The sequence below is a fragment of the Acinonyx jubatus genome, chromosome A3 (genome assembly GCF_027475565.1).
Source record: "Acinonyx jubatus isolate Ajub_Pintada_27869175 chromosome A3, VMU_Ajub_asm_v1.0, whole genome shotgun sequence".
Classification (NCBI taxonomy): domain Eukaryota; kingdom Metazoa; phylum Chordata; class Mammalia; order Carnivora; family Felidae; genus Acinonyx; species Acinonyx jubatus.
The window spans coordinates 727,939-741,770 of record NC_069388.1 but is presented as its reverse complement, the minus strand read 5'-3'; the positions used below and the strand labels follow the sequence as shown (position 1 = coordinate 741,770).

At 66.2% G+C, this 13,832-nt stretch overlaps 1 protein-coding gene across 6 annotated transcripts in view; it reads left to right on the top strand.

The window, feature by feature from the left end:
• RTEL1 (regulator of telomere elongation helicase 1) overlaps positions 1-13,694 on the top strand; it is a 31,832-nt gene extending 18,138 nt beyond the window's left edge. Inside the window, exons 13-34 of one of the 6 annotated variants that reach the window (XM_053199682.1) lie at positions 1-56; positions 3,564-3,638; positions 3,710-3,791; positions 5,767-5,899; positions 6,003-6,116; positions 6,203-6,243; positions 6,399-6,484; positions 6,661-6,738; positions 7,090-7,167; positions 7,600-7,746; positions 7,820-7,935; positions 8,073-8,196; positions 8,287-8,434; positions 8,641-8,798; positions 9,339-9,494; positions 10,775-10,976; positions 11,171-11,311; positions 11,870-11,986; positions 12,168-12,656; positions 12,760-12,914; positions 13,002-13,102; positions 13,213-13,694. In XM_053199682.1, coding sequence (XP_053055657.1) covers positions 1-56; positions 3,564-3,638; positions 3,710-3,791; positions 5,767-5,899; positions 6,003-6,116; positions 6,203-6,243; positions 6,399-6,484; positions 6,661-6,738; positions 7,090-7,167; positions 7,600-7,746; positions 7,820-7,935; positions 8,073-8,196; positions 8,287-8,434; positions 8,641-8,798; positions 9,339-9,494; positions 10,775-10,976; positions 11,171-11,311; positions 11,870-11,986; positions 12,168-12,656; positions 12,760-12,914; positions 13,002-13,102; positions 13,213-13,522 — 3,107 coding nt within the window. In that variant the 3' untranslated portion in view covers positions 13,523-13,694. Of the gene's footprint in view, positions 57-3,563; positions 3,639-3,709; positions 3,792-5,766; positions 5,900-6,002; positions 6,117-6,202; positions 6,244-6,398; positions 6,485-6,660; positions 6,739-7,089; positions 7,168-7,599; positions 7,747-7,819; positions 7,936-8,072; positions 8,197-8,286; positions 8,435-8,640; positions 8,799-9,338; positions 9,495-10,774; positions 10,977-11,170; positions 11,312-11,869; positions 11,987-12,167; positions 12,657-12,759; positions 13,103-13,212 lie in introns of all 6 variants that reach the window. The other 5 variants (XM_053199684.1, XM_053199687.1, XM_053199683.1 and 2 more) reach the window with 5 other exon arrangements.
• The last annotated feature ends 138 nt before the right edge of the window (positions 13,695-13,832 follow it).

The following is a 13,832-nucleotide window of genomic DNA, read 5'->3' as shown; positions in this document are numbered from 1 at the left end:
GTACGGGGCCGTTCACCAACACAGCGGGGCTGCAGAAGCTCTCAGACATCATCCAGGTAGGGTGGGCTCATGGCGAAGGTACGGCTTCTCCTTTCCTGATGGGGGTCGAGGGGTGCCTCCTTCTCCCAGGTTTGGGGCAAGGCCAAGGCACCCACACCACATGCTTCGAATCAACACCTGAAGCGTGTCTCCTCTTACCTGGAGGTGCTCTGCGAGGCCTTAGGGGAGCGGGCCGTGCTTGGCTGCTCTGGGCAGTCAGGTCCAGGGTGGGTTCCCCGGGGGCCAGGGGGCGTGGGGGCCTGGCGGGGTCCCCTGGGTTTTAGGCAGGCTTAGTGGCCACACCGTCTGCTCTCACCTTTTCTCAAGTAATTTCTTGAAGCAGCTTTTCAGAGGTAAGTCAAAGCATGAGTCCATCACAGAGTGAGAGGCCATCGACTCTGTCTACCCAGCCCCGTTGTCTGGCCACTGGGCCAGCCCACCCAGAGAGGCATTCAGATACTAGGGGTGAGTGCGTTTGGGCAATGCCTGTGAGCCCAGGTGGGGCCCATGGGGCTGGCGTTCAGAGTCGGCAGGCGCGGCCAGCATGTTCTCTGGGCCAGACTGGCCTCACTCTGGCCTCTGGGATCCACTTTGGGGTGAGGGCAGCCCCTCCTGGCTGGCCTCCCTAGCCAGGCCACCAGTGGGGACATGACACATCTCAGGGCCTGTGGACACGGCCGCCTCCTGCCCCCCAGGGTGCTGTCGTGTGTCCAGCTAGCTGTCTTTGGATCTGGCTGAGCCACTTCTCAGCTCAAGTGGACAAGCCAGGGTCTGTTTCCCTCAGTCGAGTGGCTGCCGGGCCAGCTGTCGAGGACCGTCCCTTTCTGAGGAAAAGGACCCTATGACGAGGGCCTCACTAGCCCTTTCTTAAGAGGACTCTTGGTGCTAGTGGTCCTTGCTGAAACAAGACACAGGAGGCTCTGTGCTCTGTGGTGCTTCTTCACACCTGCATGGCCAGGCGGGGGAGCTCCGACTGGGGTTGGGGGAGGCCAGGCTGGGAGGTCCGACTGGGGTTGGGGGAGGCCAGGCTGGGAGGTCCGACTGGGGTTGGGGGAGGCCAGGCTGGGAGGTCTGCCTGGGGTTGGGGGAGGCCAGGCGGGGGAGGTCCGGCTGGGGTGGGGGGAGGCCAGGCTGGGAGGTCTGCCTGGGGTTGGGGGAGGCCAGGCGGGGGAGGTCCGGCTGGGGTTGGGGGGAGGCCAGGCTGGGAGGTGTGCCTGGGGTTGGGGGAGGCCAGGAGGGGGAGGTCCGGCTGGGGTGGGGGGAGGTCCGGCTGGGGTTGGGGGGAGGCCAGGCTGGGAGGTGTGCCTGGGGTTGGGGGAGGCCAGGCGGGGGAGGTCCGGCTGGGGTTGGGGGGAGGCCAGGCTGGGAGGTGTGCCTGGGGTTGGGGGAGGCCAGGAGGGGGAGGTCCGGCTGGGGTTGGGGGGAGGCCAGGCTGGGAGGTGTGCCTGGGGTGGGGGGAGGCCAGGAGGGGGAGGTCCGGCTGGGGTTGGGGGGAGGCCAGGCTGGGAGGTCTGCCTGGGGTGGGGGGAGGCCAGGAGGGGGAGGCCCAACTGGGGTGGGGGGAGGCCAGGCTGGGAGGTCCGACTGGGGTGGGGGGAGGTCCGATTGGGGTTGGGGGGAGGCCAGGCGGGGGAGGTCCAACTGGGGTGGGGGGAGGCCAGGAGGGGGAGGTCCGGCTGGGGTTGGGGCGAGGCCAGGCTGGGAGGTGTGCCTGGGGTAGGGGGAGGCCAGGAGGGGGAGGTCCGGCTGGGGTTGGGGGGAGGCCAGGCTGGGAGGTGTGCCTGGGGTTGGGGGAGGCCAGGCGGGGGAGGTCCGGCTGGGGTTGGGGGGAGGCCAGGCTGGGAGGTCTGCCTGGGGTTGGGGGAGGCCAGGCGGGGGAGGTCCGGCTGGGGTTGGGGGGAGGCCAGGCGGGGGAGGTCCAACTGGGGTGGGGGGAGGCCAGGCGGGGGAGGTCCGGCTGGGGTTGGGGGGAGGCCAGGCTGGGAGGTGTGCCTGGGGTGGGGGGAGGCCAGGCGGGGGAGGTCCGGCTGGGATGGGGCGGGAGGGAGGAGGAGCTAGAAGTGGGTGATCCTGCAGCCCGGGGAAAGGCAGGTGTACGTCCCCCAGAGCCACTGTGATCCGGTACCTGGGGCTCCGTCTCCTTGAGTGTGAAGTGTGGCTAGGTGTTGTCCTGGGTGCCAGGCCCTGCCTTGCTGTCCTCCCAGCACTTCTCTGAGGCGCCCCAGACCACTGCTGCTGGGGCCATGGCCCCTTGTGACTGTCGGGTCTCTGGGTACCCTGGCCCCTGTCTGAGACTCCTGCCAGGCGGGCCCTCTCCTCTGAGCTGCTCCCTGTGTGTACTCCCCACTGATCTCAGGGTCCCTGCAGATGAGCGGGCGCTGGGCTAGGGCTGCTGTCCCCTCCACAGGTGCCCTGAGCTCAAACCCGGTCCCACGCAGCCCCCTCCGCTCCCCAGATTCCCCCCCGCAGACTCACTGGAACCCAAGCACCCCTACCCCATTGGTTTGGAATTTCTTTTGGCAGCCGCTCTCAGTGGGCCTGGCAGATGGCTCCGTGTCGCTGCCCGCCCGGTGCTGCCTGTAGGCCAGCTTCTCTCTCTGGTGTGTCCCTTCCAGCTGGAGGAAGCGTGACCGGGCTCTTGCTCCTCCCAGACCTGACTCCTGTGGGAAGGGGGTGTGCTGGGCTGGCCCCGGGGCTGCAGGGGGTCAGTAGGCTGGCCAGACAGGTAGCCCATGTCGCAGGCCGCACTGAGAGCACCCCCAGGCGGGCTGTAGAGCCTCGTACCTCCCGAAACTCAGATCCCCTCAAGGTAGGGTGAGAAAGGGGGTCTGCAGCCCACACAGACAGAGGCAGCCTCAGGAGGGATGGGGCAGGTGCAGCCTGCCCTGGGGCGGCGTGAGACCTGCTCACCTGCAAAGCCGTGTACAGGAAGCCGCTGGGCCCCAGGGCATCCTGGGGCACTCTTGGTGTTTCTGTCGGCTTCCTGGTACTGTCTTACTAAGTTTTCCTTCTAATTGTAAAAGTCGTTTGGTTTTCTGAGCAGTCCCGCCACGTGGTTTGTTAACTTCCAGCGTCGTGCGCCTTCTTCCCTAAAGTTATCTCTCGACTCTTTTTCTCCATTTGTTGCCTTGGCCAAGAGTACGGTTCTCTTTATTTTAGTTAGGGGTCGCTTTTGTCTTCTTACTTCTGGGGGTGAACTGAGTCCCTTCCTCTGGCTCCCTGACCACCCCAGGCCTGCTCCCTGTGAGAGCACACGGATTAGCTACCACAGAGGGGGCCCTGCGGGATGGCTGTGTCTCCGGTGCCGTGGGGTCCTTTAGGAGAGGGGACAGGCAAGTGCGACTCCTGCCCCTCGGCCTGGAGTCCCACAGCAGGGATGCCATGAGCTCAAAGGCAGGGTAGGGGATGACAATGCCCTGAGCATCCATCCCGTGTGTGGGGGCGACTCAGGAGTGGTGGCCCCTGCTGTACGCTGTGTGACCAGCGTGTCTCTGCTGACTTTGTCCCCCACGTCTGCTTTTCAGATTGTGTTCAGTGCAGACCCTGCGGAGGGCGTGTCTAGTTCCGTGATGGGGTCTGGGGTCTCTCAATCCTACAAGGTAGGGGCTGCCTCGGGGACGGGGGGACCCTGGGGCTGGGTCTCGGGATGCTGTCCCCTCTGTCCCTCCAGGTGCACATCCACCCTGATGCCGGTCACCAGAGGACAGCTCGGCGATCAGATGCCTGGAACGCCACGGCGGCCAGAAAGCAAGGTATGGTGCCTGGGGGGTGGGGCCGCGCTCCCCTGTTCCAGCTCTGCACAGCGCCCCCGGCCCCCCCGCCCCGGGCGCAGCCTGCCCCGCGTGACCCCACAGCTCAACCAGACAGAGCTGGCGGAGACAGAAGGGCCTCAGAGCTGGCCGACAGCACAGGGCCTACCCAGAGTCACCTGAAGGGCTTCCGTGGAGCGAGGGCACAGCCAGGTCCCCCACCCCACGGGGAGGGGAGACCTGGGCACATTCACGTCGGCACAGGTGTGCTGCTTTAATGCCGTCCCACCGAGCAGACACGTGCGGGGCCAGCTCAGGCCGAGGCCACTCTCCAGACCCCAGGGTCGTGTGTGATGGCCACTCCGGTCCCTCTGGTGCTGCCTCTGTTACCCTGACCCCACGTCCCACTCTCCAGGTTTGTTACTGGTCTTACCTGCTTCCACGTGTCCTGGAGACGGGGCCACTTGTGACTCTTGAGGATGGGGTCTGTGTCAGGCATCCCGTGGCTCTTGGTGTGAGGCTAGGCTGGCCTGTCCTGGCCAAGGTGTGTTTCCCTGTGGTGTGGTGTGGTCCACACTGGTGGTGGCCAGTGTCCCGGCAATCCCAGGCAGAGTTCAGCACCCCATGCAGCCTGGCCTTTGGAGTGGGCTTTGCCAGACACGTCTGGGGCAGTGGGTCCCAAGGTCAGGTCACTGTCCTGTCCCGGTCATCCCTCAGCATGGCCGGTGGTCTGTGTTCCGGGCCCAGCCCCCAGCCCTGCCGGCACACCCCCTTCCATGCCGCTGTCAGCCATCCCACGGAGCCGAGCAGGAAGAGCTGGGCTGGGCCCATGGGCAAGGCTGGCGCCAAGCAGGAGGGTTACAGGGTGCCCTCGGCGGGTCACCTGGCCTCTCAGAGCAGGAAGTAGCTTCCATGAAAGGCAGGGAGACCAGCGCAACCCTCACGTGTTGTGAGGTCACAGGAAGCAGTTTGCGCCAGCACTGGGGCCTGCCCCCCTCCCCGCCCTGGGGGAGCACTCACACGCGGGCAGGGTATGCAGGTATCCATGGCCAGCGGGGCGGGGCGTCCCCTGTGTCCTGTGTACTTCAGAGCTCATGTGAATTCTCAGAAATAGCCGCCCCGAGTTGGGCGTTTGTGGGAAGCTGGTTCATTGCTGACCTTCCCGAGAAGCTAGGATGTGCGTGAGCAAGGGGAGGGCCGGCCCTGCTGGGAGAGGCCAGAGCACCCAGCCCCCACTCTCCCCCCCCATCTCAGGCCAGATTCCCACCTGAAGGTGGAAAAACCTTCTCTGGCCCCAGGAGGGGACTGGTTCTTTTCTGGAAACAGCCCTGCTGACCCATGACCTAGTGTGGACTTTGGAGTGCTATTTAAAGTCATTCTGCTTGTGCTGGTTTAATTTCCTAAGCTTCCGGACCCAGCTGGGGGCCAGTAGGAGGCAGGCACTTTTAGGAACGGCCGCTTCCGGACACCACTGTCTTGTTGCCGGTGACTTCAGTGCTGGCGCTGCCTGCGGTGGGGGGGGGGGAGGGGGGACGGTCCCCTCCGGGAAAGCGCTGGCCCCGCCCTCCAGGGAAGCACTGACCCCGCCTCCGGGAAGCACGGCCCCTCCCTCCTCCTCCTGGAGCAGAGCTTGGGTTCTGCTTCCTTTTCCAGGTGTGCCCTTTAGCCAGGGGCACGTGATGGCAGCCTGCCTGCCTGCTCTCGGTGCCCTGAGCCACACGTCCGTGTCTGCAAGTCTAGGTTGGGTTGGCTGGCCTTTCTGGAGGTGACCCCCAGTATGTTCCCCTTGCGGGTCTGCTCTGGGTCCGCCCATGCTCCCAGGATGCCTGAAGGAAGAAAGAGGGGCCCTGGCCCAGACCCTCAGCTCAGGGCTCAGGCAGGTCAGCGTGTTCAGACATGTATGTGTGGGCTGCGGGGCCCAGCGGCCGCCTGTGGCAGGCCTCCTGTGTCCCACCCAGCCTCACACTCCCCCTCGCAGGGAAGGTGCTGAGCTACTGGTGCTTCAGCCCCGGCCACAGCATGCGCGAGCTGGTCCGCCAGGGCGTCCGCACCCTCATCCTCACCAGCGGCACACTGGCCCCCGTGTCCTCCTTCGCCCTGGAGCTGCAGATGTAAGGCTGCCCTGTGCCCTGTGGGGGCGGGGGTCCCAGGGCCAGCCGCGGGCCGCCAGGTGCTGGGGTTCAGGAGCTCACGGGGGCCACCCTGCTGCCCCAGCCCTTTCCCAGTCTGCCTGGAGAACCCACACGTCATCGACAAGCACCAGATCTGGGTGGGGATCGTCCCCAAAGGCCCCGATGGAGCCCAGCTGAGCTCTGCCTTTGACAAACGGTAGGGGGCCTGGTGGATAAGGAGGTGGGCGGGCAGTGTGCCACCTGCTGGAACCCTCGCGATGGTGGGCCTTTGGCTTTGTGCAGGTTTTCTGATGCATGCCTGTCCTCCCTCGGCAAGGCGCTAGGTGAGTGCCCATGGGAAGCTTTGGCCTCCATCCTGAGGTCCCACCCCACTCCCTAGTGTCTGGGGTCCCTGCCCTGCCTGCTGTCCCCAGGGGGTATCGTTGGCAGCCTCTCTGAGCACCTACTCCCGCTGACATAGCCACGGTGGCACTTGTAGGCAACATCGCCCGCGTGGTCCCGCACGGGCTCCTGGTCTTTTTCCCTTCCTACCCCGTCATGGAGAAAAGCCTGGAGTTCTGGCGGGTACGTCCCTCCTCTGTGTGTCCTGGGGGTGGGAGGGGAGCCCCAGACAGCCAAGGCTCTGGCAGGGCCGGAGCACGAACATTTGTGTGAGAAGGCAGAGGTGACTGCAATGTGGCCCTCCGCCTGCCAGATGTGACGGGTGTGATGGGCACCCCCTTCCCTGTCTCTCCTCACAGGCCCGTGACTTTGCCAGGAAGCTGGAGTCCCTGAAGCCTCTATTTGTGGAGCCGAGGAGCAAAGGTGGCTTCTCAGAGGTCTGAGCTCTCGGGCTCCACTGCCCATCCTGGCTGCCCCAGGCTGGCCACTGGCCCTGACGGGTCACCTCTTAGGAAGTTTGGGCATGGGGATGATGGCCCCAGACCCTTGAGTCTGAGGGGCTGTCATCGAAGCAAGCCTCCCCTGCCCCCTTACCCCCAGCCCTGGGGTCCCCATGCTTTCTGGGAAACATTGAACAGGTTCTGGGTCAGCCTGGGAACCTGTGCCATGAGGAAGCTTCTAGAACTCTGCTCGCCCACCTCCCAGCTGGGACAGCCCTTCATCTCAGAGGATGAGACCTGGGGTCTCGCTTCCGTGGATGGAAGGAGCTGACCGGTGTCTCCTCCCAGGTGGTGGATGCTTATTACACTCGAGTCGCCTCCCCCGGGTCCAGCGGGGCTACTTTCCTGGCTGTGTGCCGGGGGAAGGTGAGGCTGCTGAGGTTCTGTGCCCCACACCCGCCGGCCTGTCTTCCCCCGGCTGGTGCTTGTGTCGGAGGCAGCTCATGGTTCATGACCTGGGGGCTGTGACACGGTGGGATGGGCCGGTCCGACCGCCTCCCTGGTGCCCCGTGTCCAGCAAGCAGGAGTGTGGAGGGTGCAGCCCTGGCATCCCAGGCTGGACAGCCCTTCGGCGGGCATCGGGTCCAGGCACTGAGAGTGAGCGCCCCTCACCGGCTGCGGGTGGGGAGGGTGGAGGAGCTTCCGGGAGTGTGAGACCCCGGGAGCCGTGAACCCCAGGTAGGGCCTGGCTCAGGGTGGGAGGCTTCTCCCCACCCGTACATGCGTGGCTGTGAGGACCTGGGCGTGGGCAGACCCTTGGGGAAGGCAGACCGGGGAAAAGAGTACTCACACCCCCAGGCCAGCGAGGGGCTAGACTTTGCGGACACGAACGGCCGCGGTGTGATCGTCACGGGCCTGCCGTACCCCCCACGCATGGACCCCCGGGTGGTCCTCAAGATGCAGTTCCTGGACGAGTTGAAGGGCCGCAGCGGGCCTGGAGGTCAGGTGAGAGGCCACAGGCCTGGGTGGGAGTGGGGAGGAGGGTCTAGAGCCCCAGTGACTGAGCACCCCCCAACAGCTCCTCTCCGGGCACGAGTGGTACCGGCAGCAGGCGTCCAGGGCTGTGAACCAGGCCATCGGCCGGGTGATCCGGCATCGCCACGACTACGGGGCCATCTTCCTCTGTGACCACAGGTGCGGCTCTTCTCCACGCAGCCTCGAGGGTGGCCAGCTAGGCTCTGGTCCTTCCCTCAGCGAGCGTGAGCCTGGGCTGTGGGCCGTGGGCCATGGGGCGGGCGGGGCTCCCCGTCTGACAGCCGACGCCCTGCCAGGTTCACTCATGCAGACGCCAGAGCCCAGCTGCCCTCCTGGGTGCGCCCCCACGTCAGGGTGTATGACAGCTTCGGCCACGTCATCCGGGACGTGGCCCAGTTCTTCCGTGTCGCCCAGAAAAATGTGAGTTCCTAATGCCCAGCTGGCTGCGTCCTCACGCCCTACCCAGGGGATGGGTCTGTGCACTACCCCAACCTCTCTGTGACTGTCCAGATGCCGGTGCCGGCCCCCCTACTCGCTGCCCCAAGTCTGGGTGAGGGAGAAGGTGCTGTCACGGTGGCCGTGTCGCCTGGCCCCCTCTCCACCAGGAAAGCCAAGAGTCTGGATGTGCACGTCCCCAGCCTGAGGCGGAGACCCGCGGGTGCGTTTGCCTGAGGGACACGGCTGGGCAGGGGCCCTTTGGGCTGGGGGCCTGGGGTGCTTCCTGCTGGCTACCGGTGCACTCGGTCCAGTGACCAGAGTGCCTGGCTGAGCCTGAGTGTTGCTGGGACAGACCTGACTTGTCCCCCCACCCCCCCGTCACCCCCTTCCTCCCACGGGCTTTGCTGCTGATATCTGCTCCCACAGGGTCACCGACCAGGGACGCCGAGAGCAGCCTGTGTGTGGAGTACGGGCGGGAGCTGGCCCTCGCTCAGCAGAGGCCTGTGGGGCTGCTGGCAGCCCTGGAACACAGCGAGCATCTGGCTGGGGGGCCTGGGGACAAGGCCTCCCCTGGGGAGGAGAAGGTGCGGGAGGCCCCAGAGACAGACCCGTGCCCCCCCCCCCCCCCACACTCCCAAGCCTAGGGCACATCTACTCTCCCTCCTGTAAACCCCCTGGTCAGGCGGGTGGTTGAGTTTCGGCACACCCCTGGCACGCCCCCCCACCCCTGCCCCCGGTCCTCAGCTGGTGCTGCCCTACACGCCCCTGCTGGTTCTCTGGGGGTTGGCACAAGCAGTCAGAGTCCAGCTCCTGCTGCCCCAGAGGTCAGCCCTTTCTGGGAGCCTGAGCTGGGGGTGGGGATGGGCAGGAGGGACACAGCTCCTCACCTGGAGCCTTTGCGCTGGAGCCCTTAGCTCTGGCCAGACCTGGAGCCCCCGTGCCCTGCTTGCTGCAGAGTCTCTTCCCCTCCCAGTCCTGCTCCCTGGGGCCTGGGGTGAGCCCGGCTGCGACAGCAGGCGGCCCCTCCCCCCATCCCTTCCGTACCCTTCCCATCTGGGCCACGGGGGAGGCTGGTGGGGCGGACCCAGGAGAGGGCTCTTCTCTCCCACTCTGGGCCCTTGCAGTGTCACAAGGGGCCTGGGGGCTCTGAGGGCGTGGCCAGGACCACAGCGTGTCCCCCCCAGGCAGCGCATGTCTCCACCCTGTCCCTCCCACGTGAGAAGAGGCCTGCAGAGCAGCAGAAAGGAGGCAGAAGGAAGATCAGGCTGGTGGGCAGCCGGGTACGTGAAGCGTCCCACGTACGGGGTCTGGTGGGAGCCCCAGGCCACACGGTGCCGACCAGGGAGTGTGAGGTTTGGCTGGGCCTGGCCTCCCTGCTGCCTTCCCAGGGGTGCAGCCTGGCCCCATGCCCTTGGCTCTCCAAGGCCTGCCCCCCGCCCCAACTTTTGTTCAGCTGCAATGTTTAAAGGAGGGTCCTTTAAGCCTCATCTCTTGGTAGGTGAGCCTATTCTAACAGCTCCGAGGGCCTTCTCCCGCCCTCCTCTTGGGCTTGGGCCCCCTCCTGCCTCCCTCCTGCCTCCCAGCATCTTTGCAGGGCCTGGCCTGCATGGGCTCCAGGTCTCTTTTGCATTTTAACTTCTCACCTTGACAACCTTTCAGACCCCACAGAGCTCCCAGCAACGGCATGGGGTCCTGCGGCCCTGCCAGTGCGGCCCTGCCCGGGGCCCACGGGGTCCCTCCCACCGGGAGTGGCTCCTCCACACTTTGGAGTCCTGCAAACTTGTGGTCAGCTTTGGGCCTTTCGTTTCCTTTTGTCTTTCCTGGAGACCACTTTGTGGGTGGTATGACAGGTCCAGCTGGACAGACGTCGGGCCCTCGCCCTTTGGGCAGGTTTGGTGTGGGGCTGGCAGCCAGGTCAGCTCCCCCTGAGCCGAGCCCTTGGCTCAAGTGTGGGTGCTGACGTGCCCGAGTGTGGGGAGGGTCTGCCTTCCCAGCCTCAGATGAAGGATTTAAGGGCAGTTGCGTCCCTCTGAACCAGGAAAGCTCTGGAAAGCCCCATGCACCACTTGCCTTTGTCCATCTCCCTGGGCATCTGGGAACTGCTGCTGTCAGGAAGTGGGTGGAGTGGGCGGAGACTGGGGAGCCTGGACCCCTCCTGTCTGGTTTCCGTGTTCTCTTGCTGAGAGCCCCGGCAGCATCCGGGCCTGAGCTGTGCAGCACGAGTGAGGCACAGTGATGTCTTAGGTCCCCCATCTGGTCAGAAGTGCCCTCTGCTGTGGGCTGACCATCCTTCGGGCTGGGGCTGTCCGCTGCTGCGTGGGCGCAGGGAACTTGGCTGAGGAGTAGGAGCTCCCGACCCAGGGGAAGCAAAACTACACTTGGCCTCTGCTGCTCTCCAAGGGGCATGGCTGTCTTTGTGGATTCCCTCCTGGGGCCAGGCCAGCCGTGCCCTGGAGCCGGGGTGTCCCTCCCAGTGCCTGTGCTCCACAGCAGCAGCCCAGTGTCCCTGGGACAGGGGAGGGTGGGTCCTGACTGATGGAGCCTCTGGCCCTGTGTCCAGCAGGAGGGGCCGGCGGCCAGTACACAGGCGGGCAGGGCCAAGCTGTTCATGGTGGCCGTGAAGCAGGCGCTGAGCCAGGCCAGCTTCGACACGTTCACTAGGGCCCTGCAGGACTACAAGGGCTCTGACGACTTTGAGGCTCTGGTCGCCTGCCTCGGCCCACTCTTTGCTGAGGATCCCAAGAAGCACGGCCTGCTCCAAGGTGCCCTGGCCCGCGGTGGTCCCCCGACCCGGGGGCAGTGCGGCAGCCGTGGCGGGGAGGGGGGCTTGTGGGCGGGCACCAGGGTCCGTGGTTGTCCCTGCTCCCTAGAAAAGGTTCTGGTGCACAGCCCCTGACCCCAGAGCCCTCCACCCAGCTCAGCACGCGGGGGCCGCATGGTGGAACCGTTCCAACAGGCTTCTACCAGTTCGTGCGGCCACACCACAAGCAGCAGTTTGAGGAGGTCTGCCTGCAGTGGACAGGCCATGGCTGCGGCTACCGGCCTGAGCACAGCCTTCCTCAGAGACGGGGCGCTCCGTCAGCCCAGGCCCCCAGGGGTGAGTGGGCGGCACCCCGGGTCCGGGGGGGCGGGGTGGTGGGCAATGCTAGCTTGGCCCAGCCTCCCTGCTCGTGGGTGGGACTGTTCACCCATGGAGGCCCGCTGAGGGTGAGGTGTGTGTCCCCCAGAGCATGCATGGCCCAGGCTGGGACCCTGTCCCCACCTGTGTCTGCCAGGAGTGGGCCCTGCACCTCCGAGCCTGGGAGCCTGTGTCCCCGGTTGCAAACAGTTCACCCCCGATCAGGGACTTCCCCAAGGATAGGTATCAGGGAGGGGGGTGGGGAGCTGGCTTAGGAAGACCCCTTGGCCCCAAGGAGGGGACTTTCCGGCAAAAGAGTCACCCCTCTCCTTTCTGGGCTTGGTGCCCACTGGGGTGTCTCTGCTGGTCCCCTGGCAGCAGTTGATTGTGGTGGGGGCTCAAGCCTGGGTCGTGCTGTGGGCAGAGGAGGGTGGCAGGTGTCAGTCTCCCCTTGGACAGACCTGCCTCCTCCCCAGGGAGCACTCCAGACCCTTGGGAACCAGCTGGGTGGTTCGTTGTGTGTCCCCGTTTCTTCAGGAAGGAGGGAGTGTGACCCAAAGCTGACCCTGTCCCAGGATGCAGCCGGGCAACTGGACCCTGGACAGCACCTGAATCAAGGCAGGCCTCACCTGGTCTCCGGACCAGCCCCGGCAGGTACCAGTCCCCAGAGAGGCTTCGAAGCAGAGCACAAGAGCCCTCGCGTCCTCCCTGGGGGGCGCGGGTGCCGTTTTGGCTCTGCAACCCCAGAGCGAGGGAGCAGGCTGGTGTGAAGGGTGCCAGGGGAGCTCCCTCGGGCCCCAGATCCCCGCCATGATCCTGTCCACCTCCCCACCAGGAGACCCCAGCAGCTGTCCAAAAGAGGGTGGATCTGGAGCCCCCAGGGTGGAGAAGCAAGGCCCGCCTGTAGGGAGCGCCTACTTGGCCGATGTCCGAAAGGCCCTGGGGTCCGTAGGCTGCAGCCAGCTCCTCGCAGCGCTCACCGCCTACAGACGGGACGGTGACTTCGAGAAGGTGGTGGCCGTGGCGGCCGCACTCACTACCTCAAGGCCCGAGGACTTGCACCTGCTTGAGAGCAAGTGGCCGCGGAGGGGGCGGGGCTGGGGGTGCGCCGGGCCGGGCCGGGCCGGGCGCTGTGGGCGGGGCCTGACCGCTCTCCCCACAGGGTTTGGCGCGTTCCTGAGACCTCGCCACCAGCAGCGCTTCCAGCAGGTGTGCGCCGACCTGATGGGCCCGGCCGCCCCGACCGCGGGCCCTGAGCCGCCGGGTCCCCAGGACGGGACCCCCACCGTGCCTCCCGACCTCGCCCACGGTGATTCCAGGCCAGGTAGCGGCGGCGGGGGGGAGCAGGGGGGAGACCACCTGGTACCCCTGGAGCCCCACGCAGCCCTGCAAGGTGGGCCGCAGATCAGCCCGAACCACCCTTTCAGACTCGTGCCTGTGTCTCCAGGCCCCCCAGGACAGGACAAACCGGGGAGGACCCAGAGCAAGATCTTGGCCTTCCTTAGACCGAGGCAGGCCGGGGATGCGGGGGCTCCCAGCCAGCCCCCCAGCGCCCCCCGCAGGCACGCGCCCTCCGAGTCCGGTAGGTCTCCTGGGAGGGGCCGCAGGGAGTGTGGGCAGTGGGCGCGGCGCAGCTGCCGCGGCGCTCACAGCGGCCCCCTTGGAGCAGGCTCGGCGTGCCCCGGCTGCGGGGCGGAGGACACGGTCCCTTTCCAGTGCCCTTCCTGCAACTTCCACCGCTGCCGGGCCTGCTGGCGACGGCTCCTCCAGGTTGGCGGCGGGACCCTGCAGACCCGCCCGCTGCGCGTCCGCCACCTGGGGGGCCGGGAGCTGGGGGGTGCGGGGGGCGGCGCCTGTGCAGCACTGCCCTATCTCCGCAGGCCTCTAGGACTTGCCCGGCCTGCCACGCCCCTGCCAGGAAGCAGAGCATCACGCAGGTCTTCTGGCCAGAGCCCCAGTGAGGCTGGAGACCCTCGGGCAGGCGGACGCCGCCTCTGTCCCAGACGCAGCTGGGACACTTGTCCCTTCACGGGGTGCGGGCCACGGGCCAGGCCAGTGCCCGTGGGGATGCCCCTGAAATGGCAGCAGGATCGGCGCCTGCCTATGAGAAGCCCCGAAGTACCCTTAGGGTCTGGGGAGGGTCTGCTAAAAGGTACCTCTTCAGAACTTTCCTTGGCTGCTTGTTTGTGAGTGGAGCTTCAGGCGCTTGGCTGCTGCGGCCTGAGCCCAGGACTGGAAGGTGGGGGAAACGCTCTGCTCCCTCCTCTCCGGGACCTGTGTGTGTGTGTGTGCGCGCGTGTGCGCGCAGTGGACCTGCTTTTAATCAGGTGACAGGTTCTCTAATAAAGTTGCAGATACCGTATCCAGACGCTGTTTGTAGGGTCTGGACTTGGCAATGGGGTTTGAGGGTGCTGGGAAGGAAGACGTGGGCATCTGAGTAGGGTCGTCCCACCCTGTCCGGGAAAGGGCACGCTGAGCGCTTTGTCCCAATTGGGCTCAG